At 52.3% G+C, this 20,171-nt stretch overlaps 1 protein-coding gene across 7 annotated transcripts in view; it reads left to right on the top strand.

Annotated features, from left to right (window-relative positions):
• The window catches only part of HDLBP (high density lipoprotein binding protein), a 74,501-nt gene extending 62,137 nt beyond the window's left edge, over positions 1-12,364 (top strand). For all 7 annotated transcript variants that reach the window (XM_053597213.1, XM_053597216.1, XM_053597218.1 and 4 more), the window contains 11 exons: positions 505-726; positions 809-1,027; positions 1,581-1,719; positions 4,037-4,191; positions 4,661-4,765; positions 4,944-5,078; positions 6,674-6,817; positions 8,829-9,014; positions 9,598-9,714; positions 9,891-10,019; positions 10,119-12,364. In XM_053597213.1, coding sequence (XP_053453188.1) covers positions 505-726; positions 809-1,027; positions 1,581-1,719; positions 4,037-4,191; positions 4,661-4,765; positions 4,944-5,078; positions 6,674-6,817; positions 8,829-9,014; positions 9,598-9,714; positions 9,891-10,019; positions 10,119-10,205 — 1,638 coding nt within the window. In that variant the 3' untranslated portion in view covers positions 10,206-12,364. The remainder of the gene's footprint in view (positions 1-504; positions 727-808; positions 1,028-1,580; positions 1,720-4,036; positions 4,192-4,660; positions 4,766-4,943; positions 5,079-6,673; positions 6,818-8,828; positions 9,015-9,597; positions 9,715-9,890; positions 10,020-10,118) is intronic.
• The last annotated feature ends 7,807 nt before the right edge of the window (positions 12,365-20,171 follow it).

Here is a 20,171-nt window from a genome sequence, read left to right as displayed (position 1 = left end):
ACCCTGATGCTACCATGGAACCTCTGAGGGCTGTTCTCTAACTGTGCCCATGGTTGGCTCGTGTTTGTCTGAGCTTGAGCTTGGAAGTTTCTGTTTTGTGTAGGGTAGTCTGTAGCATGTGTGGTGGGAACAGGAACCTGGCCCTGGAGCACTCTGCATGTTGTGGCGCAGGCATGGGACGGCTTCCTACCCACTGGTACCTCATCTTGCCCATTGTCACCCTACTCTGGGCAGATCAAGAGTGGCTTGGAGCAGTTGGGTTGTCGCCTGTATGTGACAAGACCCGGGTTCTCCATCTGTGCTCTCCCTGTTGGCGTCTTCTGGGTGGCTCTGTGTTGGGTTAGGTGAAGTGTGATTAGCCATGTTTGGGGGGTGTGTAGGCGAAATGTCAGGACACTGGGGGGCACAGTAAGGGGGAACTGCACGCATGCCACCATCCTCTGAGTTCTCTTGTCCCCCTGTGTTGTAGTCTCAGGCTAACTTATTTGGGGTTGGTTTCTGCAGCAAACCAAGAGTTTCACCGTGGACATCCGTGCCAAGCCCGAATACCACAAATTCCTCATTGGCAAAGGGGGTGGCAAAATCCGCAAGGTGCGCGACAACACTGGAGCCCGCATCATATTCCCAGCAGCCGAGGACAAGGACCAGGACCTGATCACCATTGTAGGAAAGGAGGACGCTGTCCGGGAGGCCCAGAAGGAGCTGGAGGCATTGATCCAGAACCTGGTAGGGATCAGGGCCATGGCTGCCGGCTCTGCTGGGTGCTGTTAGTAGAGTCTCATCCTCTGTTCCTCTCTCAACTCCACAGGACAATGTGGTTGAAGACTACATGCTGGTGGACCCCAAGCACCACCGCCACTTTGTGATCCGAAGAGGCCAGGTCTTACGAGAGATTGCTGAAGAATACGGTGGGGTGATGGTCAGCTTCCCGCGCTCTGGCACACAGAGTGACAGAGTCACCCTGAAGGGCGCCAAGGACTGTGTAGAGGCAGCCAAGAGACGCATTCAGGAGATCATCGAGGACCTGGTGGGTGCCGGGAGGCTCCATGTGGGGTTGCTGTCCCCAGCGGCCACTCAGCAGAGCTGGTGATCAGTGAGGAGGCACATGCCCAGCCCTTCCTGGTCAGTCATCTCTGAGATGTTCCCACTGAGAAGCAACTTTGTTCTAATTGGCAGCACCATCTATACAGGGATCAGATTTCTTCTCTAGGAAGAAGAAAATGGAATCAAGGGAAGGAAGGTGCCCATGTGCCTCCATGGCTTTTAGAGAGCTTCCCCTTCCTCGTCTCTTCTGGCGCTTCTTGCTGTGGGCCCGGGACTCCCCACTCCACTCATGGCTAATGCAGCCACCTCCAGGGACAGCACCTGGTTTCTGGGACACAGTTAGGGAAAAGGCCTCCCTTTTGGACTTGCCCTACCCCCTCCATCCACCCAATCACACCTGCAACTCTCCACCCCCTCAGGAAAGGGGGTTGTCCATTTGCTAACAAGGGGCTGTAAGGCACTGGGAGGTGGTCTGAAAAGTTAATTGACACTGAGGAATTTAATCTCTGCTATTTTCTTTTTTCCATGTGTCCCAGGAAGCTCAGGTTACAGTAGAATGTGCCATACCCCAGAAATTCCATCGGTCTGTCATGGGCCCCAAAGGTTCCAGAATCCAGCAGATTACCCGGGATTTCAATGTTCAGATTAAGTTCCCAGACAGAGAAGAGAACCCAGGTGGGTCCCCGTCAGCCCTGGGCTGGCTGTGGGTGGTGGCCGCTGCTGGTAGGAGTCCCTGTGGGGGAAGCACTGTGAGCACTCATCCTGACCACCTCTCCATCTGAACACCTCCTGTATACTCAGGGCTGCCCAAGGCTCTGGGTGACTGCCCTGGTTCTGAAGGGTGTGCTGTGTCAAGTTATTCACACGGTGACAAGGTGCCCTTAGTGAGTCCTAGAGACACATGGTGACAAGTCCTGAAAAGAGCAAGGAGCGTGTGGCAGCTTTTTCCCTCACTGAGATCGGTAGTTCTCATGACATCATTTACATTGAATGTGTGATGAGGCCTTGCAGGCCCTGCCCAGAGTAGCTGCCTCTCTCCACAGCCCCACTGTAGGGCTAGGTCAGCTTCTGCCTGTGACTGGCTAGAGGGCACCATCACCATCGAAGTGTTGAGCTCCAAGTATCCCTCTTACTGCTTCTGCTTGTGAACCCAGTGACAGAGAAGAGAGTGGTTGGCTGCGGGAAGGTGACCTGTGAGCTGCAGGGCCAGCCTCCTTTCTCTTGCTGGCTTTGCACGAGTGGAATGAGGGGCATGTTCTCATGTGTTGGTATCTGATCTAGCCAGTGACTAAAATTACTGCTGAATTCATTCATTGTCACCTGTCTTGACATCCAGGGAGCAAGTCATAATGAAGTCCTACTGTACGCTATTTGTGTTTCATACTTGAATACTTATTGTAAACTTTTTTTTTATGTAATTGCACTGTGAAGAAAAGTTGAAGACAATTGTGTCCTGTTTGCCCAATGTCCTAGGTCACCCATGTGCTCTCATCACCTCCCACTTACACATACACGTTTGTTTTTGCAGAATTTTCAAGTGTAGTTTTTAGACATGTCACTTTATCGATAGTGGGTGTGTTCTAAGAACAAGGACATCCCCTTGCATTATTATGGTGTGTGCATTAGAATCAGCTTTCCTGTTATGTGACACTGTCTAATTTGTTAATGTTCAAATTCGCTGGGGTTTCTTTGATTTTGTTTGTTTGAGACAGGTTCTCTGTCACTCTGGGTAGAGTGTCATGCTGGCATAGCTCACAGGAGGTTCAGACAATCCTCCTGCCTCAGCCTCCCAAGTAGGTGGAATTATAGACACCTGCCCCATGCCTGGCTAGCTTTTCAATTTTTATCTATTTATTTATTTATTTATTTTTGAGACAGAGTCTCAAGTTGTCGCCCTCGGTAGAGTGCCATGGCATCACAGCTCACAGCAACCTCAAACTCTTGGGCTTAAGCAATTTTCTTGCCTCAGCCTCCCAAGTAACTGGGACTGCAGGCACCCACCCCAATGCCTGGCTATTTTGTTGTTGCAGTTGTAGTTATTTTAGCTGGCCTGGGCCAGGTTTGAACCCACCAGCCTTCGTGCATGTGGCCATCACCCTAACCACTGAGCTATGAGTGCTGCCCCGGTTTTTCTATTTTTAGTAGAGATGGAGCTTACTCTTGCTCCGACTTTTCTTGACATCTCAAGCTCAGGCGATCCTCCTACTTTGGCCTCTCAGAGTGCTAGGATTGCCCTCATGAGCCACCATGCCTGGCCTTAAAATGTACAGTTTTTAAAGCATCCTTCAGAGCTCTGCTTCCACTTTAGGGCCGTGGTTGCTTTGGGAAGACATAACCTGTCCAGCTCCCTACTCACCCACCCATGAGCATGGGCTCCTGGATCAGGGACAAGTGTGGCTGTGGTGTCATGTGGTCACGTGGTCTCCCAGTGCAGCCCAGGGCCCCCTCAGCTGGCATCTGTGTCCTGCAGATACCCCTATCCCCGAGGGTCTCTTTTCTTTCTGGCACATGGGGCTGGTGTGGGTATAGTGGCCTCTCTGTGACTATGTCTCAGCCTATCCATTGCCCTTCCTGAGCCAGTTCATCGAGGCCAGACCACACAGCCTCCCCAGAGAGCCTGCACAGCCATGTCCCATACACAGTGGCCAGCACGGTGCTGCTCTACAGATGTAACTTGTCTGAGCATACTTGGTCCTCCGCCCTAGTTGCTATTAGCTCTGTTTTTAGGTGAGGACGTGGGGATGCAGACTTCACAGTCACTGTGTTGAGCCTACAGGTTGCACTCAGGCCCAGGAGCCCCACCCGAGGCTGGCTGTGTGGGCGCATCCTGTCTACTCGTTCAGCCCAGACCTCAGCTCCTGGAGGACAGGCTGAGTCTTCTCTCTCTTTTACTACCCAGCACGCAATAGGTGCTTCACAGATGCCGTGTTCTGTGCAAAGCATGGGGTGTCTTGGAGCAGTTGTCAACTGTCCCCTTCCTCTTTATCCCTAGTTCACAGCATGGAGCCTGTGGTCCAGGAGAACGGGGACGAAGCTGGTGACGGCAGAGAGGCCAAGGAGGCCGAGCCCGGCTCTCCAAGGAGGTGTGACATCATCACCATCTCTGGCCGGAGAGAGAAGTGTGAGGCTGCCAAGGAGGCCTTGGAGGTGCGTCGGGGCTCCCTGTCCTCCACTGTAGGGCCGGACAGCAGGCCGGGGGTGTGGGGGGAAGCAGGTGGAGTGGCAGTGGACCCTCGCATCTGCTGTGAAAGTACAGTGCCATGGTGTCTACCATGCCCAGCAAGCAGAGCCTATGGAGGCCCCTTCCTTGGATAGTGGCATGAAGTCCAAGCTCTTGGCCCCACAGGTGTGAAGGCTGTGGAAGGGTGCTGCTTACAGGGGTCCCGAGTGTGGCCTCCAGCCTCAGTTTGCTGAGCCCTATGTACCCTGAGCCTTGTGTGCCTCAGTGAACAACCAGCAAGAGCTCTGTGTTTTGTGAGTGGTGCACATCATGGACGTGAAGGCTGGTCACGTGGGGTGTTGGAGTTAAGGTCCTGGTGGCATGCTGCTGGCGTTACGGGGTCCATCACTCCACCTGCCACTCAACACAGCTTGACTGCAACCGTCATCCTTGCAGGCTTTGGTTCCTGTTACTATCGAGGTGGAAGTGCCCTTTGACCTTCACCGATACATCATTGGGCAGAAGGGGAGTGGGATCCGCAAGATGATGGATGAGTTTGAGGTAGGGCCCTGGGCTGCATCATGGCTGGTGCTGCCATGTCCTGTCCTCTCCTGGGAGCTGGAGTCATCTAGCCACCTCCCACCCTGTCTGGGGTGCCAGCTACCTCCTGCAGGGCCTCCCTGTCCCTCGTCTGAGTCTGCCGCCCTGCAGGGTTGTCAAGTCTGCCCTCTCCCTACAGGTGAACATACATGTCCCCGCACCTGAGCTGCAGTCCGACATCATCGCCATCACGGGCCTCACTGCAAACTTGGACCGTGCCAAGGCAGGGCTGCTAGAGCGAGTGAAGGAACTACAGGCTGAGCAGGAGGACCGGGTGAGTGCAGCAGGGCCAGTGGGGCAGAGGCAGGATGTGGTTCTCAGCCCCGGGGCACACTTCAGGATCAAGGGAAATCCTTAGAGATGTCAGCATCCCAGTTAGAACAGGGCAGCTGGGGTGAGACCCTGACAGCGCCAGGGTGCAGTCACCGTCCAGAGGGCTTGCTATAGAGTAGGCTGGGGGCATGGCACTGTTCTCTCTTTTTTTTTTTTTTTTTTTTTTTTTGAGACAGATCCTCAAGCTGTCACCCTGGGTAGAGTGCTGTGGCATCACAGCTCACAGCAACCTCCAACTCCTGGGCTTAAGTGATTCTCTTGCCTCAGCCTCCCAAGTACCTGGAACTACAGGGACCCATCACAACGCCTGGCAATTTTTTTTTTTTTTTTTTTTTTTTTTTTTTTTGTAGAGACAGAGTCTCATTGTACCGCCCTCAGGTAGAATGCTGTGGCATCACATGGCTCACAGCAACCTCTAACTCTTGGGCTTACGCGATTCTCTTGCCTCAGCCTCCTGAGCAACACCTGGCTATTTTTTGGTTGCAGCCATCATTGTTGTTCAGCAGGCCTGGGCTGGATTCAAATCCACCAGCTTAGGTGTATGTGGCTGGTGTCCTAGCCGCTTGAGCCACAGGCACCTAGCCAACACTGTTCTCTTTTTAACAGAGTAGTGACAAAGTCGGGCTTTTGTGTTAATTTGGTATTTCTCTTAAAACCAAATTGGAATGGTGCCTCAGACCCTATAGGAAAGGTTGGGGGAGCCCCCAGCATATGCCCTGTAGACTCAGGGGTGGACATGCAGCCCGCTGGGTGCTGGTGAGGAGGGCGAAGGCCCCACATGGCCTCAGCAGGACTGGCAAGCTGCTCGGTGAGGGCAGGTGGTGCTGGGAGTGGCTGTTCAGCAGGGAACCAGTGGGGACAGAGTTTGTGACCTGCTCACACAGTCTGCCTTGCCTGGACTTGGGGTTCTGTCCTCTAACCAGGTTATAGCTTTGGCTACTGATGCCCAGGGTTCTGTCTCTTTGACAGTTTTGCTACCTACTTCTGTGCCCAAGCCCTAGAAAAACCGGGACTCTTTTTTTTTTTTTTGTAGTTTTTGGCCAGGGCTGGGCTTGAACCCGCCACCACCGGCGTATGGGGCCAGTGCCCCACTCCTTGAGCCACAGGCACTGCCAGACCAGGACTCTTTTTTTATAGTCATTTGTCAGACCCGTTGTTCACAGATTCAAAGTCCTGAGCTTGGGGCCTCCCTGCCCAGCTGTGCCAGTTCCTAGGCCCTGTTTTCCCATCAGTTGCCAGATGAACTCTGTTGAGCCTCCTTTTGAAAGGTTTCTGTGCCTTGTATGGAGTGGCCGGTTTTCATAATTAGCAGATGACCCAAGGTGTCAGGGGTCACAGTGCTTGGGTACAGTGCCATGGTGTCACAGCTCACAGCAACCTCAGACTCTTGGGCTAGAGAGAGTCCCACTGTTCTGGAGCACAGGGGCCAACTGAGGACCAGAGCTTTGTTCTGGGATGACAGGTGCCCTGCTGGACCAGGATGGGTGGTCACTGGAACCCTGTCAGCTGCCTCATGGTCATTTGTTTCATTTGTAGGCTTTAAGGAGTTTTAAGCTGAGTGTCACTGTGGACCCTAAATATCATCCCAAAATTATTGGCAGAAAGGGGGCAGTGATTACCCAAATCCGCTTGGAACATGATGTGAACATCCAGTTTCCTGATAAGGACGATAGCAGTCAGGTGAGAATGACACCCGGGCGAGACACTGGGGCAGCTGGGTCTTTGTTGGCCTTCACTTGCCTTGGGAGCAGTGAGTGACCAAGCCAACGTGCGTGCTGTACTCTGTATACAGGACAGGAGGGCCGACTTCAGAGAACCAGTCCCTGAATAGCTGAGGCCATCTTGGGCTTTGGGCCATGTCTTGGCATTTGTTGGCTGGGAGAGCTGTCCTCAGCGCCATGTGTACGGGGGGTTTGAGGTGCGGGGGCTCTGGTTGGTTCTTTTGAGAGGTTGGGCCTGCAGGTGTAGCCCCTTCACACAGACACACACACACACACACCTGGGGCTCCTGGGAGGCAAGTGGGCATGGAGCATCCCCTGCCTCCTGCTGCGTATAGCGAGGGGGAGGTAGCCCCACCCCTGCCCATCTGGCTCTGACATGCGTGGGTCCCTTCCTCAGGCCTGGCGCGCTCTGCTGAAGACTACGGATTGCCATGGTCTCGCATCAGCCAGCCTCAGTGGCCAGGCTCTCTGGCTGCCTGGAAACGCCTCCCTGAACCCTGTAGCTGACACATGGTGGGCTCCTGCCCGCCTGACCTCCGGTGTCTCCCCAGCCTCTTCCTTTGGAATCTTTCGAGTCACACACACTTTTTTAAAAGTCAGCAAGCTGGGTGGTGCCTGTGGCTCAAAGGAGTAGGGCCCTGGCCCCATATGCTGGAGGTGGCGGGTTCGAACCCAGCCCCGGCCAAAAACCGCAAAAAAAAAAAAGTCAGCAAGCCACGGCTCAGTGCCTGTGGCTCTAACGGCTAAGGCGCCCAGCCACATACACCTGAGCTGGTGGGTTCAAATCCAGCCTGGGCCCACCAAACAACAATGACGGCTGCAACCAAAAAAAAAAAAAATAGCCGGGCGTTGTGGTGGGTGCCTGTAGTCCCAGCCACTTGGGAGGCAGAGGCAGGAGAATCACTTGAGCCCAGGAGTTGGAGATTGCTGTGAGCTGTGATGCCGCAGCACTCTACCCAGGGCGACAGCTTGAGGCTCTGTCTCAAAAATAAAAAAAAAAGGTGGCGGGCGCCTGTAGTCCCAGCTACTCGGGAGGCTGAGGCAAGAAATAATAATAAAAAAGTTAGCAGGCCAGAGGGGTGAATCTACCTGCAGCCTTGCTCCCAGAGTCCTCACCCGCAGGACATTGCTTAACTAATCATCTCCATCTTGAGAGGTTAGCTCTCTGAAACCCCTCACCCTCACTACCCTTTATTTCTATCTACTTTTTCACGTAATTATGAGTTCTTAAAGTCATTAGTGTAGTCATTCAGGTAGAGTAGGGCAAGTATATTCTTTGTTATGAGCAGCTTTCTCCAGGGAGAGTTTATCTTTCTTTTGGTGGAGCTTGATGCGTGATGTGTGCTGACTGGCTGCGGGTGTCTCAGCTCTGCTCGACCGGTCCTGGGGAAGTGCCCGCCCGCAGCATCTTGCTTTAGTCTGTACTGTGGTTGCTCCCAGGCTGTTGTCCTATGGGGTCTTCTCTGCACTCCCAGGCTGGGTCTTCCTGTGCATCTGTCTCCTTGTTTGTCCTTTCACTATGGCACTGTCCCCTCCTGCCTTGTGGATGCGGGTGCTGTCTTGTGTCGATGTATATTCCCACATACCCTGAGCTGAGTGTGTCAACCTGGGACCACCGGAGACCAAGCTGGAGGGCCTCTGAGGGAGGCAGGGTCTTGCTGTGGGCAGTGCGTGCCCACGGGCAGCCTCCAGCACAGAGACACCCTAGGTCACCTGGGCAAAGCAGCAGGAGGCTGAGGCCTTTGCCCGCTGTGTCCATAATGCTGTGCTTCCCAAGGCAAGCCAGGTGCAGGGATGACAGGCATGCGTCTCCCGGGTCTTGCTGGGAGGCCCTCTTTCCATTCACACTCGGGGATGGCGGGAGCTGAGGGGTGCTGGTACCCGCCGTGCTTCGCTTGTTTCCCGGCCGCATAGGCCTGTTGAGGTCCTGGTGAGGCACCCCACTTTTCTGACTGCACACCCTTTCTAGCCTCAGGACCAAATCACCATCACAGGATACGAGAAGAACACAGAAGCTGCCCGGGACGCTATACTGAGAATTGTGGGTGAACTTGAACAGATGGTTTCTGAGGACGTCCCGCTGGACCACCGTGTCCATGCCCGCATCATTGGTGCCCGCGGCAAAGCCATTCGCAAAATCATGGATGAATTCAAGGTGAGCTCCAGCCGGGGTGGGGGCCATAGCAGGTGAGGACCCCACACTGCCTGGGGGCCACTTGAGTCCTGCATCGCTTTGTCTGGGCCACAGACGGAGGTGGCTCCATCTCCTCAGCCACAGGTGGGTCTGTGGGTCATGTTCAATGCAGGGCTAGAAGGCGTGGGCAGGGGTGCTCTTCCCTCAGGCTCCTGGCTCAGTGGTAGTGAGGCTGCAGCCCAACTGGCATGCACAGACAGTGACACCTCGGCAGGGGTGGCATGGGCCATCAGGAGGGCAAGACCGGCCCTTAAACTTGGCAGTTACCTAGGGGACTAGGTGAGTTTCACACAAGAGTGAGCAGCCTGTACCTGGCCCACTATGTCTTCTGAGGACAAAGTGCCCTTTGTCCTCAGAAGTGCCAGAAATTAGTCCAACCTGGTGATTAAGGTGACTTACTTGAAGGAAGAAACAGCTCTGAAGCTAGATTGCTACATTTTTATAAGTCAGAGGGAAAACTCTTTGCTAGAAATAGACATACAGTGGTGACGCTTTGGTCAGAGTCTGCGCTTTGAGCCTCTTAGCTGACAGGTGCTCCTTCCAGGTGGACATTCGCTTCCCACAGAGTGGGGCCCCAGACCCCAACTGCGTCAGTGTGACGGGGCTCCCCGAGAATGTGGAGGAGGCCATAGACCACATCCTCAACCTGGAGGAGGAATACGTGAGTTGGGGGCCCAGTCCGGTCTAGAGGCGCCCTGGTCCTGGGCAGCTTGTGTGCTTCCCAAGGCAGGCCAGGTGCAGGAATGACAGCTGGGCAGGGGCTGTCACATCTTACCAGGGTATATTGAGAGCAACCTCAGAGCTGATGGCCTGGTCTCCACACCCTATGCCCTGCAGCTGGCCGACGTGGTGGATAGTGAGGTGCTTCAGGTTTATGCAAAGCCCCCAGCGCACGAGGAGTCTAAGGCACCGTCCAGAGGTTTTGTGGTGCGAGATGCTCCCTGGACCGCAAACAGCAGTGAGAAGGTCAGGCAGGACGGTGGGGGCGGCAGGGCTGCAGCTGCTCAGGAGCCGTGGGGGGGGGCAGGGGAGCAACCACTGACACAGCACCCTTTCCCCACGCAGGCTCCAGACATGAGCAGCTCTGAGGAATTTCCCAGCTTTGGGGCTCAGGTGGCCCCTAAGACCCTCCCGTGGGGTCCCAAACGATAATGATCAAAAAGCAGAACCTCTCCAGCCTGCTGACCTGAACCCAACTGCACAGTGGTGTGCCTCATCCAATCCAGCAGCTGGACGCTCCGTAAATTGTCGGCACTCTCCCTTTCCCGAGGTCTTGCAGTGAAGCCTGGTGTGGCCAGCTGTGTGCGGCTACTTATTGGGGCCTGGTCTTCACCCGCTCAGGATCAGCTCCCTGGCGCGTGGCTCTGGGCCTCCACCGTTTTAACACTAAGCAAAAGTAATCGAGCATTTCATAATAACACAGACTCCAGCTTCCTGGTCCACCCAGCATGTCAGCACGCTGACCTTCACCACGAGAGCTCCGCAGTGTGGCTAGGAGTCGACTTCCTGTGTCATGACCTCAGGAAATAAATTTCCTTGACTTTATAAAAGCCAAAACGTTTCCCTCTTCCTTTCCCACCTCCCTCCTGCCTGTTGTCCAGACTTCCCTTTCCTTAGAGCGTGGTCAGCCCTGCCAGCTGCCGCGCCCATGCAGCAGACAACAGGGTGGGAGAGGGACCTGGGTCTGGACACAGGCAGGCCAGTGTCCTGGGGCTGGAGGTGAGTGACTCAGTTTCTTAGGTGGTCCTGACTCCACTTGCTTGGGGGTCTGAAAGCACTACATGTCCCTCAGCCCCACTGCCATACCCACAGCCCGGGACTGGTCATCGCAGCCTGGGGTGAGGTCATACAGGGTGTGCGTACCACCTGGGTTCCCTGTGATGTCAACGTGTCTTGTCACCTAAGACCAGCAGGAGGTGAGGGACCGACTTTTTCCTCAGGCAATTGCCTTTGGGTGATAGCTCAGCTTGTTTGCACCGCCTGCAGGCCCTGATGCCTGTCCCAGACCCCACGTGTCCACTGCTTTCTTTCTACCTCAGCCAGTGCGGTGGTGGTCTCGGGTGTGATGAGTGCCACCCCCACACTTGTCTCTCACTTAATTTCTGGTGGTTGTGGGTTTGCTGTGGAGCCGTGTGCCTGAGCTCCACCTCCTGAGCCATAGGTGGGTCTGTGGGGTGACCTAGAGTGCAAGTGCAGGTTCCTGCCCCAGGGGACAGGTCAGGCTGTCAGCCTCGAGAGCTGGGCTGCATCGTCTTGGGGTAGAGTCTGGACCAAGAGGGGGAGGCATTGTGAGCCCTGAACAGCCGGGTGCTGAGGGCACTCTGCTCCCCACCTAGGGACACAGCAAGACATCCTAACTGCCAGTCTTAGTGGGTAAGGTGTCCCCCCAAACCCCTGGCATGGCTGAACAAGAAAGGATCGTGTCATAGGTCTCTGAGTCATCTGGTCTTCCCAGCCCTACCTCTGTCCCCCACAGAGATGACAGGGCCTCTAGTGAATTCCCTGCCTGGGTACTTGAGTTCCTAGAAAGCTGACTTGCCCTTCTCACAGCCCTCCCCTGGAGGCTGTCTCTCTGTCTGGACGCCTGCCCCAGAGTTTGCTACTCTGTCTAATGACTCAAGTTCAGCCATCTTCAGCCTCTGGGGCTCTGGCACAAATCCAGGCTTGCTCAGAACACGTCTGAACTCCCTTCTAGGTGAGTCCCCATCCACTCAAGTGGTGAGGGTAGGAGAGGAAGCAGGGATGGCAGTGTTCCCTTCAGTGTTCTGGGCTCGGTGTGGGAAGAAGGGGAGAAAGTGCTTGTTTGCCTTTCTGTCCCTGGGGAGCTTTAGAGGAGAGGATACCCTTCCCTCCATCCTATTTCTCCACCTCCCACTTGTGTCCATTTGACACCCTCCTCTGTCTTTCCCACAGTGTCCTCCAGAAATGTCAGGCCCCTGCCTCCCCACCCTGAAAAGGGCAGATTTTAAATTCTCAACATATTTTTGCACATGTCCGTGTAATGCTGAATATCTTAGGTGCATCTCTTCCTTCCTCTGTTCAAGGGTCTTTTTTTTTTTTAAAGATTATGAAATGACTGTACCCGGGCCCCTCTTCCCTAAAGCCTCTGATGCTGTCAGGAGAGCCCTGGGCATGGCGAGTGGGTCCCTCCCTCTTGTACAATGTCTTCCGTAGCGAATGTTTCCACAGCTACAATCCATCCCTTGGCCTTAACTTCGAAATTTGAAGATTATATGCAAACATGTGTAAAGGCTCATGAATACGGATGACACTGGAATTTTATAAATTCTAAAATAAAACCCAAAACCAGATACAGTGTGCTGAGACTCGTTTTATCCCCCGTGTGTTTGCATTTCCTGCGACTCTGGTGTAACTGGACACCCATAGGTGGCCTCATCTTTGTCATGGTTCCCCAGTGGCCTTGATGCTGTTGAATGTCCTCTGGGTCTCGTCAGCCATGAGCAGGGTGTCGCCACTGGGGCTAGCTTCCTGTCCTCTGGCTACTCTGCTGCCGACAGTTCCTGCTATTGAGGGCAAGACACCTCTCCTCGGAGCAGCATGGCTGTTCCTGTCTGTCCTCTCTGTCCGATCAGTTCCCAGGATCAGCTTTGGCCCCTGGGGAAGATTTGAGGTACAGGGCTAGGTCCTGGCTCTGGACACTGCAGTCAGCCCCAGGGCAGGGTGTACTCAGAGGTGGGTGGAGCAAGGGGCCTGGTGCTCCTGCTGCTGAGAGGCCGAAGGTGGGTTTGCAGTTCCACTTGTAAATACCATAGACAGCTACACACTTAACAAAATGACCCCCAGCCAGAAAGGAAACAGCCCCACAGGATCACAGATTGGTACACCGCTCACTGCCCTTTGTGAAGCTCATGGCTGTGATACGTTTTAAGTCACAGTCGGATTCTGGGGCTCCACCCCTGGCTTAGTGGCCAGGGTGGTGGCTATTCTTGGGGAGGGGCACACAGCCTTAGCACCCTGGTCTGACCCAAGTGCTGCTCACAACATTGTATTCATATGGAAGCTTGTCAGAGTACAACCTGACCATCCTCTTGTGTTTTTTTGGGAGTCTCACTTGGTCACCTTTGGTAGAATGCCATGTGTCTTACAGCAACCTCAAAATCTTGGGTTCAATCAATCCTCTTGCCTCAGCCTCCCAAGTAGCTGGGACTACAGGTGTCCACCACAACGCCCAGCTATTCTTAGAGAATGGGGTCTCTGGCTCAGGCTGGTCTCAAACCTGTGAGTTTAGGCAATCCCAAATGCTGGGATTACAGGCATCAGCCACCTCTCCCAGCCTGAGTCCTTGTGTTTCAATAAATATATCTTATAAGAAACAACAATAAAAATAACTGAAAGGAAACGCATGGATTTTGTAATAAAGGCTTTGTCCAGTGAAGTTGTATGCTGAGTGGCTAAAGCTCTCCATGCTAAGTCTCCCAGGTTCACCGTGTCCAGTGGGGTTGTGTGGTCAGCTAAGGCCCCAGCTGTGTCCAGCCCCAGCTCCCCGTGTCCCCCTGGCCCTTTGAGGGGAGCCCTTAACAAGGGCAGAGAATGGCCCTAGTACAGGCAGGTGAGTGTGCACCAGATCCAGAAATGGGGAACATGGGCACTGTGCCCAGCAGCAACAATGTAGTTGTTGAGAGGCCTGTTCTGGGGACAAGTTGGTAGCATCTTTTTTTTTTTGTATAGACAGTCTCACTTTACCGCCCTCGGTAGAGTGCCATGATGTCACAGGACTCACAGCAACCTTTAGCTCTTGGGCTTCAGCGATTCTCCTGCCTCAGCCTCCCCAACAGCTGAGACTACAGGCGCCGGCCACAACACCCAGCTATTTTTTGGTTGCAGTTCAGCCGGGGCTGGGTTTGAACCCACCACCCTCGGTATATGGGGCTGGCGCCCTACTCCCTGAGCCACAGGCACCACCCAAGTTGGTAGCATCTTAAAAAGTGTATCAGGGGCAGTGCCTGTGGCTCAGTGAGTAGGGTGCCGGTCCCATATACCGAGGGTGGTAGGTTCAAACCTGGCCCCAGCCAAAATGCAACAACAAATAAATAAAAGTACATCTGCATTAAAAAAAGTGTATCGGGGTGCCCGTAGCTCAGTGGTTAGGGTGCCGGCCACGTGCTTAGGGTTTGAACCCAAACAGGCCTGCTAAACAAACAAAAATAGCCGGGCATTCTTGTTTCATTGTTGTTTAACAGGTAGGCACCTGTAGTCCCAATTACTAGGGAGGCTGAGGCAAGAGAATCACTTGAACCCAGGAGTTTGAGGTTGCTGTGAGCTGTGATGCCACAACACTCTACCGAGGGTGACGAAATGAGATGAAATGTCTCAAAAAACAAAAGGTGTATATATCCTTTTTGACATTTGAGTTCCACTTCTAGAGCTGTGCCCTCAGGGAACCTATGAAGATAGGCACAGATAGATTCAAGGGTGTTCCAACATTTGTGATGGCAGAGAAAGAAAATCTGTGTCCCTACAGTAAGAGGACTCAGGCTGAGTTAGGAACTGTGTGACAGAGGGACAGCAGTAAGTCACAGTAACAGAAGATAATTGGGGAGGATGGCAGCAGACACAAGTCAGAATTGCCTGGCCTGTTATCCCATTTGGGAAACAATTGCATATAATAAACATACGGAAAAGTTTATGAAAGAACATCCACCAGGTGACATGGGAATGCACTTCCTGTCAACCTTTCTACTTTCATGATAAAGGGGAAAAATCTCATTCCCAAATACTCCCCATTTGGATGCTTGCTGTGTGTCAGCCCTCCTGTCCCACAGGACAGCCAGAAGGACACTGCCAGAGGCTGTTGATGGTGCCTAGGACGGAAAGGGGTCCAGGTTCAAGAAAGAGTGGACACCAAGCATCCATGTCCTCAGTACTAATATGGAGCTAGTCGACGGCCGGACACAGGTCCACACAGAGAAAAACTCAATTAGAGATGGAGGGCAGGGGCGGGGAAGAAGGAGGGGGATGGTGTGCTGCACACTAACAGGAACTTCACCTAACGCAAACATTGTAACCTAATTGTACTCTCTCACATTAATCTGAAATTTAAAAAAAAGAATGGACAAGGGGCTTGGGCGACAAGAGTCTGGGTGGACTGAGAGGGTACAGTGGGGAGGCGGTGTGCCCGGGGACAGGGCACAGCTGGAGCCTGGGTTTCAGAGCCACTGCTGAGGTGGAAGGAGGGCACTGGCTCATGGACATGGGGGTGTCAGAAGGGATAGCTACCGAAAGGCCAAGTGGCTGGCTGGGGGTACTCCAAGAGGACTCCAGTGGGGGCTGAGTTGAGGGGAGTGGGCTGCAGTGTGCTTGGAACACTATCCTTTAGGCAGACCAGCTCCACCCCTGTGACTTCACGGTAAGGGACAGGGTGGGGGTGGGAGGTTCCTCTCTGAGCTTTGGGCTGGCCATCCTTGGCTCCAAGAAAGAGGCGGGAGAGGGAGAGAGCAGAGGGAGATTGCCAGGTGGGGGCAGATGGGTGGGCTGCAGAGCTGGGCTGGAGGCTCACCTCATTCTCCACCATTGCCTGGTTGGCCAGCAGTGCTCCCAGTTCATTCTAACCTCCAAACTCAGGGACGTTGGGCATCAGGAGGTGGTGCCAGTCAGAGGAAATGCCTGCCTCTGGTCCTGATAAAGACAAGTCCAGAGTGGCCTCTAGCACTGCTCCCAGGTATGGTGGGGCAAGCAGCAGTTGGGAGCTCCTGGAAGGGAGCAGCATCCATTATCATCCCAGAAAGCCTGGTACCTGCAGAAGAGGCCTGTTCCATGGGGGCTATGGGCTGCTGCTGCCAGTGCCTCTGGGTCAGCCCTTCTCAGTTTTTCCACCTTTCCCTGTTCTGCCCCTGTGTTTTGCTCCTGGCTCTGAAGCCTGAGGATGACTGACGGGGAATGACGGGGAAATTATTTTCAAACAAAATACCCTGACAATACCTTTAACTGGGTGGGATTCCCAGGGGAGGATGGGCTGGATTGTCTCATTCCTAACCCTAAAATGGGTCCCATAGAGGCTAATGCTTTATTTCTAGTAGAGGTGACAGCCCATTCTACAGATGATGTCATCCTACTCATACCATGAAAATATTCAATCCCTGACCTCTGCACCACCAACTGCCCACTCTGCTCAGAGACACTGGGCCTCCCTGGCAGAGCTCTCCCTTGCTATAAGCTGCACTCAGCTTCCTTACTGTTTCTTTCTTTCTTTTTTTTTTTGTAGAGACAGAGTCTCACTTTATGGCCCTCGGTAGAGTGCCATGGCCTCACACAGCTCACAGCAACCTCCAACTCCTGGGCTTAAGCGATTCTCTTGCCTCAGCCTCCCGAGTAGCTGGGACTACAGGCGCCCACCACAATGCCTAGCTATTTTTTGGTTGCAGTTTGGCCGGGGCCAGGTTTGAACCCACCACCCTCGGTATATGGGGCCGGCGCCCTACTGACTGAGCCACAGGCGCCGCCCTCTTTCCTTCTTTCTTTCTTTTCTTTTTTTTTTTTTTTTTTGAGACAGTCTCACTCTGTCACCCTTGGTAGAGTGCCATAGCGTCATAGTTCACAGCAACCTCAAACTCTTAGGCTTTTAATGATTCTCTTGCCTCAGCCTCCCAAATAGCTGGGACTACAGGCACCCGCCACAATGCCCAGCTATTTTTAGACAAGGGGTCTCATTCTGGCTCAGGTTGGTCTTGAACCTGTGAGCTCAGGGAATACACCCACCTTGGCCTTCCAGAGTGCTAGGATTATAGGCGTGAGCCACCTTGCCTGGCCATCCCAGGCTATTCTTAGAGACAAGTTCTCACTCTGGCTCAGACTGATCTCAAACCTGTGAGCTCAGGTGACCCACCTGCCTCAGGTTCCAAGAGTGCTAGGATTACAGGTGGAGCTACCCCACCCCCACCCCAGCTTTCAGTGAGATACTTTTAAAATAAACTCTAACTTGACTGATGCTTGTTAGTGAAACAAATCAAGGAAAATGAGGGGAAAAAAATTAAATGCTATGCATGCTAACAACCAGAAAAAGCCAAGTCACAAAAGAATACTATTCCCAAAGACCTGAGGGAAAATAGCATTTTTATTTATTTATTTATTTTTGAGACAGAATTTCACTTTGTCACCCCCAATAGAGTGCTATAGCATCATAGCTCACAGTAACCCTAGACTCCTGAGCTCAAGCAATTCTCTTGCCTCAGCCTCCTGAGTAGCAGGGACTACAGGCACCTGCCACAAGGCCCAGCTATTTTTTTTTTTTTTTTGCAGTTTTTGGCCAGGGTTGGGTTTGAACCTGCCACATCTGGCATGTGGGGCTGATGCCCTACTCCTTCGAGCTACAGGCACCGCCGGCCCTGCTATTTTTTATAGACAGGGCCTTGCTCTGGCTTAGGCTGGTCTCGAACCTGTTAGCTCAGGGAATCCACCCACCTTGGCCTCCCAAGTGCTGGAATTACAGGTATGAGCCACCTGGCCCAGCCAAAAATAGCTTTTTGTTTATTTGTTTTGCAGAAACAGGTTTTTGCTACATTTCAGGACTGGTCTCAAGCTCTTCCCCTCAAGCAATCCTCCTACCTCAGCCTCTCAAATTATTACAGGTATGAGCCACTGTGCCCTCTGGAAAGTAACTTTTAACCTAGAATTTTATACTGTTATTTGAAAGAACAAGGGACAGAGAGATATTTTATATATATATATTAAAATCTAAAAGCCTATCAACCACAAATCTTCACTGAAAGAACTATTAAAAAATATACTTTAGCAAGAAGAAAAAAGAACTCAGAGGGATGGCAATGTATACGAAATGATCTTAGGCTTGGCGCTTGTAGCTCAGTGAGTAGGAGCCAGCCACATACACCCAGGCTGTTGGGGTTGAGCCTGGCCTGGGCCTGCTAAACAACAATGACAACTACAACCAAAAAAAAAAATAGCCAGGTGTTGTGGCTGGTGCCTGTAGTACCAGCTATTCGGGAGGCTGAGGCAACAGAATCACTTAAGCCCAAAAGTTTGAGGTTGCTGTGAGCTGTGACACCACAGCACTCTACTGAGGGTGACTTAGCAAGACTCAGCCTCAAAAAAAAAGAAAAAAATAAAGAAAAAAGAAATCATTGTAAACCACAGAAATTAAAAAAATACACCAATAACTTTGATGAACAAATGACTAAAAATGTTTTCTTCATGATTTTATGTAAAACTAAAACTACATAACAATGAGATGGCTGGCTCAGAGCCTGTAGCTCAGTTGCCGGCCACATGCACTGAAGCTGGTGGGTTCAAGCCCTGCCGGGCCTGCTAAACAACAGTGACAACTGCAACTAAAAAATAGCTGGGCGTTGTGGCAAGCACCTGTAGTCAGTCCCAGCTACTTCAGGGTCTGAGGGAAGAGAATGGCTTAAGCCCAAGAATTTAAGGTTGCTGTGAGCTGTGCTGCGACGGCACTCTCCCGAGGGTGACATAGTGAGATTCTGTCTCAAAAAATAAAAAAATAAGATGGAGTGATTGGTGCTTAATAGGTAAGGCATGTCCTCAATATGTACACAGAAAGGAGATAAAATCAGATTCATTCAAGCTTTATTAGGACAATACATAGTTAAGAATGCTAAAAAATATAAGGGTTCTCTAAGGGTGACACTTAAAATAATAGAAATATATGCTATCAGTACCAAATTATTGCTGGAATTTCTTTCTGTAGTAGGTGCTTATTCTTGGAGATTCCAAGAATGAACTCACGGACCACAGAGATCAGTGATTAGATAAGATTTATTTATTTATTTTGGGACAGAGTCTCACTTGGTCACCCTTGGTAGACTACTGTGGTGTCATAGCTCACAGCCATGTCAAACTCTTGGGCTCAAGCAATTCTCTTGCCTCAGCCTCCTGAGTAGCTGGGATTACAGGCACCTACCACAACGCCCGGCTATTTGTAGAGATGGCGTCTCACTCTGACTCAGGCTGGTAGATAGGATTTATTAGATAGTAAGTGATAGAAGGAAGGGAAGACAACAGAGCCCCTGCAGGTGAGGAGGAGACCCACATGGAAAATCCCTGTGTAAGTCTTTTGTCTATGGGCATTATACTGTTTGGGGAATTACACTTGACCAGAACTTGACAGACCTAATGTTGATAAGCAACTGACTGAATGAGGGTATTAACAAATGAACGCAGTTCTTTTAGCTCTGGAAAACTGCCCCTCTCCTGTCTCACTTGTATTCACAAAGTGCAGTTTGGAGAGAAAAACTCTCCAAACTGTTTGCTTAGGTCTAGAAAATGGAGGGAGGGGGTCCTTGTCCGGCCCCAAATAGGGGGCACCCTATATCAAAATAAGCAGAACAAGGAAAAGAAAAGAGGGATAAATATATAAAATAACCCTTATATAAGGGTGGCGCCTGTGGCTCAGTGAGTAGGGCGCCGGCCCCATATGCCGAGGGTGGCAGGTTCAAACCCAGCCCCGGCCAAACTGCAACAAAAAAATAGCCGGGTGTTGTGGCGGGCGCCTGTAGTCCCAGCTGCTCGGGAGGCTGAGGCAAGAGAATCGCTTAAGCCCAGGAGCTGGAGGTTGCTGTGAGCTGTGTGATGCCACGGCACTCTACCGAGGGCCATAAAGTGAGACTCTGTCTCTACAAAAAAAAAAAACCCTTATATATTATATAAATATAAATATAGACAGTAATTGTTATATTGTTTAGCATTCTTCTTTTTTTTTTTTTTTTTTTTTTGTAGAGACAGAGTCTCACTTTATGGCCCTCGGTAGAGTGCCGTGGCATCACACAGCTCACAGCAACCTCCAGCTCCTGGGCTTAAGCGATTCTCTTGCCTCAGCCTCCCGAGCAGCTGGGACTACAGGCGCCCGCCACAGCACCCAGCTATTTTTTTTTTTGTTGTTGCAGTTTGGCCGGGGCTGGGTTTGAACCCGCCACCCTCGGCATATGGGGCCAGCGCCCTACTCACTGAGTCACAAGCGCCGCCCTCTTCTTTTTTTTTTTTGAGACAGAGTTTCACTATGTCACCCTCAGTAGAGTGCCGTAGTGTCACAGCTCACAGCAACCTCAAACTCTTGGGCTTAAGAGATTCTCTTGCCTCAGCTTCCCAAGTAGCTGGGACTACAGGTGCCCACCACAATGCCCGGCTATT

The sequence above is a fragment of the Nycticebus coucang genome, chromosome 7 (genome assembly GCF_027406575.1).
Source record: "Nycticebus coucang isolate mNycCou1 chromosome 7, mNycCou1.pri, whole genome shotgun sequence".
NCBI lineage: Eukaryota > Metazoa > Chordata > Mammalia > Primates > Lorisidae > Nycticebus > Nycticebus coucang.
The sequence above is the reverse complement of the archived record's forward strand: the minus strand, read 5'-3'. Positions and strand labels throughout refer to the sequence as shown.